Consider the following 12,427-nt stretch of genomic DNA (forward strand, 5'->3'; position numbering starts at 1 on the left):
TACCCAGTTTCAAATCAACCATAACTCCCTCACAGCCTGAAGGGCTGCATAGTAACATCCTTGTTCGGTGGGTGGTGGTATTCATTAGGATGACCCTCCCTGTGTCACCTTTCATTTCAGGAGTCAACAGAGGTAGAGGAGTCAAAGAGGCAAATAACCTCTTTGACTCCTCTACTCTTATGAGACACTGCACCCCCTCTCTCCTCCCCAGAATACTTAGGAATGCATTGATCTCTTCATGTCTTCGCATTCCCAGTCCCTTCAGAATCACCACCCCGTCTCTCGCTCTCGTTCTTTGTGGTGTTTTTTTTTTTTTTTTTTTCTTGTGTTGAATTATTGAGAAAATAAATAATTTTCACTTTACAACTTCAAAAGTGGTCGCTGGTCCAGCAGATACTTCGGTGGCCCCAGGGTTTGTGGATAAGATATCTGCAAAACTTTGACAAATGGCTTCAGCTCGGCAGAGTGGTTGGTGCTTTTTGTGTGCAGCAAATGAAACACGACGGTTTTTTCACATGCTTGCTAGCATAACTGGAGACTCGAGCACAATTATGTTTTTTTTTTAATTATTATTATTTGAAATTGTGTCAGCTAACTGTTCACAGATGTATAGTTAGGGTGAATTGCACCATTTTATATTTGGATACCTACTTTAGATGTTTCCTGACTTTGGACCAATGTTAGAAGAATGATTTGGTTCCCAATTTTTGAATTGATGTTCGGTTGAATGCTGGAAGCTGTTTATGTTTAACCCTTAGTTGACAACTTTCTTGGTGTTTTTATATGAAGAAGACACCGCAACAATAGTTCAAAATCAGCTAATCCATTAGTTTGGTTATTAAAATTTAAATGTAAAGTTAACAAACACTCTTACCATACATGGTCTGTGACATCACTGAACAGGGTGTATATTTTCCTAAGACACATTGATGTGCATGAGGTCATCAAAGCTGAAAATAATGCTAAGTTTGAGCTTTTAAACCTAGCATTATTTAAAATTTTGTAAAAGACAAAATCTGTCCATATTTTAGTGTTTTATAGTTTGAATTAGTGTAGATAAGTCCGTCTCCGTCTGACGACGACTGGGTGGGGGTGGTGACCCCAGTCTGGCTGGCTGCATTGCGAGCTACGGGGGTCATAATGGAATTTCCTGAATGCCCTTCAGGGTCTGCGATAGATTAACCAAACTGGGGGGGTTAAATTTTTTGGACTTGGTGCTTTTATATTAATTGGAGCTCAGTAAAGGCAGCTGCCTTCATAGTGTGATGTATATATGTCTGTCAATCAATCTGGAGACGAGAGAGAAATGAGCTTACTCTAAGCTTTAGACTGAGGTAATTTTGTCTGAATTTGCTTCCTTATTATGTCACTGGCTTTTGATAAATCCTCTGACATTTTGTAAAGGATCCTGTGTTATGACATAATTTGTTAGCTATTGTATATAATTATATGTCATGTAGGTTAAAATTAGAACAATTCTGGAAAAAGGATTCATAACTCAAAGGAGTTTCCTGGATTGTAGTGAGGAATGTTGTGAAAGAAGTGGAAAATGTTCCTAACTATTCCTCTCCCTCCCGCTCTCCCTACCCCTCCCATGTTCCCGCTTCCTCCCTCTCTTGTCCCCTCCTTCGCTTCCTATTCAGAGTGAGGACTCAGATGAGGATGAGCCTTGTGCCATCAGTGGCCGCTGGACATTCCAGAGGGACAGCAAGCGATGGTCCCGGATGGAAGAGCTGGAGGTTTTCTCCAATTTCCCAATGGATGCCGTCCAAACCGCCTTTCCTAAAGACCAAGTACCCCAGAAGGGTAAGCTGACTCTACGTGAAGGGAACAGTTCAGAGAGCGTGCTGACTGACGTCAGTGAGCAGCCTGAAGTCAGTTCCATCCATAGCAGTGGGAGTGGAGGAAGAGGAGAGGAAAAGATCCATGGTGCTGCCTCGATTAATGGAGTGGTACCTGCTGGTGCCACACGGGCTAGCTCAGTAGCCAGCATGTGTTCATCCTCAGGCACCGGGGGATCAGCAGGTCAAAATGAGGATTCTCTGTCTGATGGGTTGCCACCATCGCCCCTGGAGACCCTCAGACACTTCACCTTCGATGTCAAAGCAGGAACAGTAGGAGGAAGTCTTGATAGAGAAGGTGACGGTGGCAAAAGCACTCGCTCAAGAGCTAAAAGCTTCCTCAAGAGGATGGAGAGTTTGCGACTACGCAGCAGCACCTCTTCCAAGAGAAAAAAGAAAGGAAGCGCAGTCGGAGGGAAAATCGAAATCAGCGGCCCTGTCATCAAACAAGGCTTCGACGACGACAAACTGAGGAGGCTGAATTGCGTGGACATCTCAAGCATCAACCTCAATCACCACTGCAGTGCTGCTCAGACCATGACTCTCAACCGGAACCGCTCTGTGTCGTACTCCACTCAGACCAGCAACGGGAGCACTGGAAGCACTGGGAGCAGTCAGTCTGAAGCCAGCAGTGGCAGCGCAGTGAGCACACCGAGTCCGGTGACTCGGGCTCGCAGCCACAGCACTGCAGCAGGTTCCAGCAAGAGAGGAGGGATGTATCTGGAGGGCTTTGATCCCTTCAGCATCCTCCAGCAAGAGCTGAGTCGTCAGCCGCTGCAGCCCAAATCAGCGCCACCCATTCCCTGCCAGGCCAGTGAAGGGATGTCCATCAATGAGCAGAACCGCAGGAATAACTGCAGTGCTCAAGACAAAAGCAGACAAGAAGAAGAAGAAGTAGAAGAAGTAGAAGAAGATGAGGAGGAGGAGGAGGATGAAGAAGGGGGCATGATCTTCTTCTATTTGCCTGAAGGCCACAAGCCTGGAACCTTCCCCAAAGCCCTGCAGGATGGGAGTTTGCGCAGCAACAATGGGAACGACAATGGGAACTCAGTGATCCTCAGGGGACGGCAAAGCAGGCGTCAGCGTCGCGCCTCTTCAGGTTCAATCGACAGCCGGCTTAGCTTTTATGACAACGTCCCCTACGCCGAAAAAGAGGAGGGAGAGGATGAGGACAAACTAGAGGAGGTACTCCAACATGTCACCGGCTTCGTCAATGCCTGGTCAGAGGCTGTGGCCGGTGAGGAGGAGGAGGAGGAAGAGGAGGATGAAGAGGAAGAGGGAGATTCCGACTCTGCGTTGGACTCGGCATCGCCGTGCCCCTCCTCACCTCTGCAGAACAGGCTGGAAGAGACGGAGAATGGAAGTGACCAGGACAGCACAGGAAACCCCTTGGGCGACGTCGAGGATGGGATGAGAGAGAGAAGAGATTCAGGCGTGGGAGCGTCTCTTACTCGAACCAGCAGGTCAGTAAAAACAAGTTAAACTCTCCTCCTACTCAGGCTTTAAGACTATTAAAGAACTGTTTTCTCTGCATTTGGTCTTCATTCATGAACGCTAAGTTACCTACAAGTGAAGAATATTCTAAATGAACTTGCCAGTAAGCGATAAACAGAAGAACAGGCTGAGACTTCTCCTCTTACATGATGGTGCTAGGTTCTCAGGAATGCCTCCTTGTCTCCATGGAGACTGTTTCTACACTCTCAGGAATTTACCAGCAGAATTACTCTTGGTTTCTTTTAGGTAATCTCTTGATTGCTGTACGCATACGTCTTCGTAATCCCAACATAGATCACACGACCACACACAGTATTTGGATACTCTGTGTTGTTTTTAGCATTCCTGTACACACGAAAGCATGACACAGGTCCCAGAGGGTTAACTGCTCTTTCTGTTAATCATCGTTCCTCCTCCTGAGTTCTCAATCTGTGCCTTCCTCTTCTTCTCCAGACCACAGAAGCTCCGCTGGCCGAGCTTCCAGAACTCCCACCGCCCCAGCTTGGCCTCGGCTCAGCTCCAGATCAGTTGCCAGTCTGTGCTGCAGATGAATCTGCTGCAGAAACTCTCTCTACTGCAGCTCACTGCTCTTCTGGAGAAGCACACTCCAACAAACAAGCATGGCTTCAGTTGGTGAGTGGTTGGACTTAGAATTTATGCCCTTTAAAGTAAGTCTTAAGTTGTTTGCCCTTAGGCTGCAACTGGTCACATTTGGTCTTATAAATTACCCCTCCACCTCCCACCCCCCCTCTCAAAGCCCCAAAACATAATCCATTCAACCAGTCACTACCCTTCAGTTCCACCCGCCTCCCAGTGCAGTCCATCTGCAAGTTGTTGTATGGTACTGTGACGGCTGTCCACAGAGGTTGGGTTTCACATTCTTTTCCCAGGCTCATAATTGCTGGGAAGGGGTGCACATTGTCTTCTTTTTAACGGTGCAATTATGGCTGTTCACACGCAAGGTGCTGTGCTGAAGGCACGAAAGAACTGCCCCCTTCTTAACTTATCATTTCAAAAACACCCTTTAAGCCAGCAGCCTGAGCCACTTTATTTCAAAACTATTCACTCTCACCCATCGTCCTTAATATGTGTAACAACTGGTTACGATTTTCCCCCAGGCTCCAACCTATAATGCAAATTAAAGTTTTGCTCTGGAAAGTCATAATAAACCTGAAAGATAACAGAAAATTGCAGATACACCAATTTTGTAAATGGTTTTTCATCTTCAGTTCATGCAAAACTGAAACTGAGTAGAGTCTCAGCATTCAACACACTTTTCTCTTGCCCTTCTCCTATGAAAGGTCCTTATTTGTATTATTAACAAGTCTAATGTCAAAAACAGGATTTTAAAACAAAAGAAAATGATTATCTAATTTCAAAACAGGATGAAAGCTCAGAATAAAATATGTTCAATCTTCTTGCTATCTACCAACGACTTGCTCTCTCTCACCACCTTACAGCCTAAAAGTGTCACATGGCAAAGCTTTGAAAATATTGTTTTTCCTTTAAATAGCTTCATAAATCTCTGTTCTTATTCAACATTTTTTTCAGTTCACTGATATTGAAGATGGCTAAATTCTAGTTTCTTCCAATAACAACATCCACACCGAAGAGTGTGGTATATTTACTCACAGGCGTATTTGTCACTGTTGGATCTGAAAATCAAGCAGCCCCAGTCAACCGATAAAGTCTTAACAGAAAAGCATTAGATTCCGTGGGGCCCTTACAATGTGTCCAAATGGACTTGGGGTAGTTTTCAAGTTTTCTGATCAACTAATAGCAAATAGAATATTTTTTTCTTATGTTTTTCTCTCGTTCAGCGCCTTTCTTGCTCTGAAAACAGAAGGCATCTTGACAGTCATATGACAGATCACGGTCTTTCTGAAAGACAGAGTCTGATTGTTGGTCCCTTGTACATATTCAGAATTCCATCCATGATCATAAAATGCTTCTTTTTCTTCGTTTTTCCCAAACTGGGGTTCTCAGAAGTACTCCAGAGTCTTGTGAGCTGCTCTTACAAAGACGCATTTGTACCAAGTCATGCAACAGAGGCACTCTGCTAAACACACTCACACCCATACAGAAAAAAAATCTATAAATCTGTGGGCAGGTTTGTGTGAAACGGGATGGTGGTGACAGCAGCTTTTGTGGTTTTTGTCGTGTTGGCCAACAGTGGCCATGTCAGTGAACATCCAAAGAAATTAACAGGTGCCAAAGATTGTCCGCAGTAAATTCGCGGTGTCTCGCTTCAAATCCCATCTTTTGTATTTGGTTTGTCCTCGCCTTGTTTCCCTGGCGACAAATATCTACAGGCATCCTGTAGATATTACATTAAACAGGCATGCTTTTTAGTTTATTTCCGTAGAAATCAGATTAGTTTTCTGATTTATTTTTATTTATTTTTTTTTTTTCTGGTGGGGGGCTTTTACCTCAAGTCTCAAGCAAAAATATGACCAACTTGAAGATTACAGCTACATTCTTTTCTTTTGTGTGTTTGTGTTGCAGGGCTGTGCCAAAGTTTATGAAGCGAATCAAAGTGCGGGACTACAAAGACCGGAACGTGTTCGGTGTGCCGCTCCAAGTCATCGTCCAGCGAACCGGCCAGCCACTTCCTCAGGGAATTCAGCAGGCCATGCGCTATTTACGCAATCAGTGTCTTGACCAGGTAATTCTAATTGCCCAGATGGTCACATGTAAACAGATTAGCACAAATTGTACCACATCTTTGTTCCTACACGTCTGGTCAATCAAACCTCCATTCAATTCCATTCTTACACCCCAAACATATGGTGACTTGAAAAAGCATCCGTAATCTTGTGTAATGTTTTGAAATGTGAACAAGTTCAAGGGGTATGATAACTTTAGCAAGGCACTGTGAATGCTGTTTCGTTTCCCTTAGCAAAGCGTGTCTGTGCATTCATACGTACAGAATGGGCGTATGTGGAGAAAATAGCTGGTAAAGCAGCACAAAAATAGAGAGAAGAAGGATTGCTTTCTTCTCAAAGAGGACAAGGCGCCTCTGTTCAGAGATGGTGAACGCTGGTGGAAAATATTCTGCCTAGACGTTTAGTCCCCATTTTCCTCCCCAAGCGCCTCTTCGTACGGCCCAAAAAAGGCCTCTGATGAGGTCCTACACAGTGTGTTGTACAAGAATGCACACTGGGTGTCATGGGAGCTTCGTTCAAGTACAGTCAACAATCCCTGTTATGATGTAACTCCAATTAACTGTAAGCCCTTAATGTGTGGATGAGTCAAGAATGTTCTTTTTTCTTTCCAAAAACAAATTATTGATTCAAAAGATGTGAGGCATGGATCATTGGGAAAACATTTACTCTTACCACAGCGGGTAAGGAATTTGGACGTCAGTGTTTCTTTGTATTTTCTTACCTTTTGAACGTCTTCATATTTTTTTCATGCTATATCAAGCTTCAGTCTAGCATAGTTGTGAGTTCAGCCCAGTTTGCTCCTGCACCCTTAAAGAAACTCAAGTGCAACCAGGAAGGGGGGTGAGGGTATCTTTTCAAGATATTTGCTGAATGTATGACGTTCCTCCGTCTTCCTCCCAGGTTGGCCTTTTCAGGAAATCTGGAGTTAAATCTCGCATACAAGCTCTTCGCCAAATGAACGAGGCCAGTGGTGCAGATGGCGGAGGGGTCAACTACGAGGGCCAGTCGGCCTATGACGTCGCCGACATGCTGAAGCAGTATTTCAGAGATTTGCCTGAACCGCTGCTGACAAGCAAGCTGTCTGAGACCTTCCTGCAGATTTATCAATGTAAGGAAACAAAGAGACGAAGGCTCACAAAGGCAGCTTTACCTCGCATAATAATGTTTTTTTTTTTGCTTCTGTAGATACTTATCACCTTGTGTATAATTCTGTGTAGCATGAGAATCCTATAATGTTTAATCCCTACCGTTTCACAAAGTGTTTCAAAAAGATCAAGTCGACGGAGTCCTCTCCAAAAAGCAGATGTATTATGAACATCCTGTGTCTTGCGTAACACACCAATTTCAGGCCCCGGACATTACTCGTACTCTGCCGACGAAGTGGCTCCTTACACAATATCCTTATTGGATTAACCAATTTCTGCATAAAAAGATGACATGATGCTGCATGACGGCGGATAATTGTATTAACAAGCAGCCATGACAAACGCCGCCTTCTCTTCCTCCCCGCAGACATGCCCAAGGAGCTCCGTCTTCAGGCGACCCGCGCAGCCGTGCTGCTGCTGCCGGATGAGAACCGGGAGGCGCTGCGCACCCTGCTGTGCCTGCTCTGCGACGTGACGGCGAGCGTGGCAGAGAACCAGATGACGCCCACCAACCTGGCCGTGTGTCTGGCGCCGTCGCTCTTCCACCTCAACACTCTCCGCCGCAAAGAGAGCTCCTCTCCCAGGTGTGCGAGCGCGAGCAGTCTGGAACAGAAAAACTAACCAGTCAGTTTAAAAATCTGATCTGTTATTAGGATTTAATTTCTAAAAGGATGAAAATACGTTATTCCTCCCATTGCGCAGTATACTGTGTTAAATGCACAAAAGGCAGTATCTGGTTCAGGCAGGAAATTGGACAAGCCACGACAATTACAAAGAGACAAAGGACAGAGAAGAAGAAAGAGGTGGGGGTGGGGAACTAGGGTACCAACAATGAAAGTGACAAACCACATAAAAAGTTGTGCGTTATCATGCTGTGGTCTCATTTACGTAGAGATGCACCAATTAATCATCCACATGTCAGAATCAGCCAGTTGTCAGCTTTGATCAGTGATTGGTAGGTCTAACACATAAAAAAGAGTTTTGTACTTTTTTTAAACCAACTTATTCCATCTTTTTTCATCTATAAAACCCAAAACCAGTGTGGCGCCCTTGGATAAACTTTGCTTTATATTAATAAAAATTAGGCAGAGTTTAGGGCGCATGCTTTCAGGCATGAATGAGAATAATCTTGAAATTCTTTCATTTTTATGCAGAGTAAGACATCTATCTACCATCAATGACTTATTGTTTTTCTGGGAAAAAAAAAAAAAAATAGAATGAACCTTAAAGAAAGCTAAAAAAAAAAATGCTAGAAAAGCCTGATGAGTGCCTCTCTACATTTACCTTGAGGTCCACTAATGGAAAGATTGTTACTATAAATACTGTACATGCAGCTGATGCATCTGATGCAAATCCTGTATTACGCTGGTGAAAGACACCCCAGTGACCTTTTCAGGCCTCCTCCTGTCTGCTGTTTTGCAGCTAGAATGACAAACTGAGATTAAATACCTCAACAGACTCATCTTCGACTCTCTTGATAGTTGTGTGGATGTTGGTAGGGAGCTTGTTGATTGTGATTGACATTATCTGTCTCTTTTTTTTTTTTTTCCCTTTTTATATTACATAACATGAAGCATCCTGGATATTTCAAAAACAGGAAGAGGACACTCCAGGGAAACAAAAGAGTAGGATGTTGTAGATGGAGGGCAGAGATGGAAGGAAACAGAAAAGGTTACATCTTAGCCTACTTAGACGGACATTGTTCCACATATAGGAATTGTTTGTGAGGGGTTCATCGGCTCTGTACCGTTTGACCCTTTGTTTCCACTCTGTCATCATGAATACATCTTCTCTCTTTCTCTTTTGGCTTGTGACAGGGTGATGAACCGGAAGCAGATGCTGGGAAAACCTGACCAGAGGGACCTGAATGAGAACCTGGCTGCCACGCATGGACTGGCACACATGATCCAGGAGTGCAGGAAGCTTTTCAGGGTCAGTTTGCAAACGCAGTAGGAAATAAACTTGCTCTTTACGGTAGATTGAAGCATAAAGTTGTTTTGATTTCAGTTCCACCTCACTCCGCCTCGTCACGTCCCAGAGAACTGTGAAGTGTTTTTCTCCAATCTTTATTAACTTTATTAGCATTGACCTAACTAGTCACTGTTTTGCATGCCCTGATTTTTAACATGAAAATATTTTACAGGTTTCTTTCCCAAAACCTTTTCATTTTTTTTCTTTAGTTAATTTTAGCTGCTATTATGGTATTAAAATGAATTTATCAATGATACAAACATAAAGTTTTCTTTTTATTTTAAACTTTTTTTTTTTTTTTTGCTGCCAGCTTAGCAACTATCGAAAAAAAAAATGTTTTTAGTTTTTAGAAAGCGAATCCAACTCAAGTCCTGAGTCTTTAGACTGCAAGTCTACGTCAGATCCAAAGTCTTTGTTTTTACGGCTTATATGCGACTTGACCCTGAGTTGCTGATTGAGTCGTTGTCACGTGCTTTTTGTCCATGCATTTGTCATGTAAACACACTGCCACTTATATAACTCGTCTTTGCAATTCTCACGAATGTTGTGCAAGCAGCACTGTGACAAATGTCTCCGACTGACTCCATCCTGCACAATTTACTTTGTCTTCACAACTATTTGTACAGCACATACCAGTGAGCACTGTGTGTTCCCTCTACAAGGTGTACTAAAGAATCAGCAAACCCTATCAGAGGAACTTTTTCTTTTGTTTTTTTTTTTTTTTTTTGAAACCTGCTCTGTCTTGCAGCTTCGCCTCAGACATGTAAAATCTAAAGGGGAACACACTTTGACTTATTACTGTCATTTAAACCTTGATTAGATTGTGGACAAACTTCCTGCCCTCCCATTGTGCTCATATCCAATGAGTAAACCCAATAAAGCCCTTAAATGATATTTGATTAGATTTGCATTTCCTCAGGAGGAAGCAGGGATGAAATTAACATATATTTATCTTGACCTGAGCTAGTCTTTCAGAGGATCTTGGACATATACGTTGTCAAAATTCAATTTGAGGAGGAAAGAAATAAGCAACAAAAAATGAGCTGCAGAAGCCTAGAAATATAAATTAATCAAATCCTGCTATAATGATTCATCCATGTCCAAGGAGAACTTAATAGTTTCTGATAAACCAGGGAGATAGTTGTGATAAGAAAGACCTTAGAGAGTTTAAGCTAATCACTTTTTTTTCAAATCTGTAAAACCAGATAAAACTGCTGTAAAACCTTTTTTTTTTTTTTTTTTTTTGTACGAAGAAAAAAAGATTGGTGAAGCAGCATTTATTGCTACCTCACGGCTTGTAACGCCCTGACCTTCCATCTGCTGGATTCTTCCTTCCAGATCCCCGAAGAGATGAACCGCTGCAGAAACTCGTACCTGGAGCAGGCTCTGCTGCCGCAGCGCTTCGAGGAGTTGGCTGGTGAAGAGGCCGGGCAGGGGGGCTACAGAGCCTGTCTCCAGGACAGCCTGGACCTGCTTCTGAAGGAGGCAAAAGACAAGTTCAAAGGTTATGACAGCTGCTCCACGCCTGAGCACGCAGAGCTGGCCTGCAGGAAGGTAAGTTCACCTCAAGTAAATTCCCAACTGATAAAAATAATTAAAAAAAAAAAAAAAAAAAAAAAGGAAATATGGGTTAGTCTGTCTGTGGTATGTCAACAAGCTGCCATCTCCGTTTCCTGTCATCTTCATGTTCGACTCGCGTTTTTTAAATAGTGAGTGGAAAAACAGCAGTTAGGGTTTCCTGTCTAGAAAGGCATCCGTGTGAAAACGGCTGCGCTCTTGGCTTCGCGCTCCCATCCCTTCTGCTCTGGACTCTCTCCCAGAATGACATCAGCTTCATCTCGCAACACACACAAACACAACTTCTCCATTCTCCCAGGCCTACATTTCCTGTGCTGAATGTGCTTAAAGACTTGGAGAGAGTTATCTTTTCTCCTGTGTGAAAGTCGCAGCGGCACAGCGGCCATGTTTTACTGACCGATGGGAGAACAAAGCGGCTGACGGACCATAATGAGTTCATTTTCAAATACAGCTGGAGTGTTCTGTAAAATTTAAGTTGGAGTTTTATTCTGAACCACAAACTTGAATTTGTTTTGAAGAGGCTTTTTGCGATTGACCAACTCAAAGTAGCACAAAAGGGAGAAGTGAAAGGAAAATGATCTAGGGTTTTCAAAATGTGGAGTCAATTTACACGTATTCCTTTTCACTCCTGGTATATTCTCCAAACACTTTTTGGATTTTTAATTTTAAAAGAAAATGGAGACCACTGACCACATAAAAAACACATAAAATACAAAATAACATATTTAGTAGATTGTGGCTATAACAGGACAATAATTTTAACTGATGAATATGTTTCTGTTTACCTCAGAAGTTCCAAGGAATGTTTGTGTAACGTTGCCTGTCGTTTTTTTGTTCTGTCCTGCAGGTTCACGACGGATTTCCACTGAGGCTCTGGAAAGTCACCGTAGAGATTCCGGCGAGTCCCGACGATGTTCTGACCCGACTGCTGCGAGAGCAGGGTCACTGGGACGAGGATCTACTGGAAAGCAGAGTAGTGGAGACGCTGGATGAGCGGACGGAGATCTACCAGTATGTTCGGAACGCCATGGCGCCGCATCCCACCAGAGACCACCTGCTGCTAAGGTAGACTCGTTTTCTTCTCACCTCCCGCTTTCTTGTTTTTTTTTTTTGTTTGATTCATTTATTTATTTTCTTTTTTGAAAAATTTCTCCGCTTTAGTTCAAAGTTAATGCTAAATATTTTGATTATCACTGTCAGAACATGGATCACGGACCTACCAAAAGGTGCGTGTGCACTTGTTTCTACGTCTGTGGACCACGAAGGGGTGCCAGTGGTGGGTGTCCGCGCCAACGTGCTCACTTCACGCTACTACATAGAACCCTGTGGAACCAACAAATCCAGACTCACGCACATTTCCAGAACTGACCTCAGGTTAGTGGCTTACACAGAACCCAGGGTGATCATAGCTGGAGATGCACCAATCAGTATGAGATCAGAATCGGCTGACTCAAACACTGGGGGGGAAAAAAAATTAAAAATCCTCAATCATTAAATGCATCAAAATTAAAATCTCCTTCCATTTTTAGTCCAAAAAAAAATTTTTTTACCAACATGTGCTTTCTGAATTCAGTAAAAAAAATTAGATAAGATTTGGGGATACTGACTTTGGTGCATAAATAATCTTAAAATGCTTTCACTGTTTTACGCATTCAAAACTAAACCCCAATCAAAGATTATGAACAATAGTGTTCATGTTTTCTTTGTCATAATCTATTGGGGAAAAAGTCAG

At 43.1% G+C, this 12,427-nt stretch overlaps 1 protein-coding gene across 3 annotated transcripts in view; it reads left to right on the forward strand.

Annotated features, from left to right (window-relative positions):
* dlc1 (DLC1 Rho GTPase activating protein) overlaps positions 1-12,427 on the forward strand; it is an 84,775-nt gene that overhangs the window by 70,434 nt on the left and 1,914 nt on the right. For all 3 annotated transcript variants that reach the window (XM_015032271.1, XM_015032272.1, XM_015032275.1), the window contains 9 exons: positions 1,644-3,304; positions 3,789-3,968; positions 5,841-6,000; positions 6,902-7,109; positions 7,514-7,730; positions 8,964-9,078; positions 10,456-10,671; positions 11,543-11,760; positions 11,896-12,069. In XM_015032271.1, coding sequence (XP_014887757.1) covers positions 1,644-3,304; positions 3,789-3,968; positions 5,841-6,000; positions 6,902-7,109; positions 7,514-7,730; positions 8,964-9,078; positions 10,456-10,671; positions 11,543-11,760; positions 11,896-12,069 — 3,149 coding nt within the window. The remainder of the gene's footprint in view (positions 1-1,643; positions 3,305-3,788; positions 3,969-5,840; positions 6,001-6,901; positions 7,110-7,513; positions 7,731-8,963; positions 9,079-10,455; positions 10,672-11,542; positions 11,761-11,895; positions 12,070-12,427) is intronic.

The sequence above is a fragment of the Poecilia latipinna genome, unplaced genomic scaffold (assembly GCF_001443285.1).
Source record: "Poecilia latipinna isolate Pla-1442-1.1 unplaced genomic scaffold, P_latipinna-1.0 Scaffold237, whole genome shotgun sequence".
Taxonomy (NCBI): Eukaryota; Metazoa; Chordata; class Actinopteri; order Cyprinodontiformes; family Poeciliidae; genus Poecilia; species Poecilia latipinna.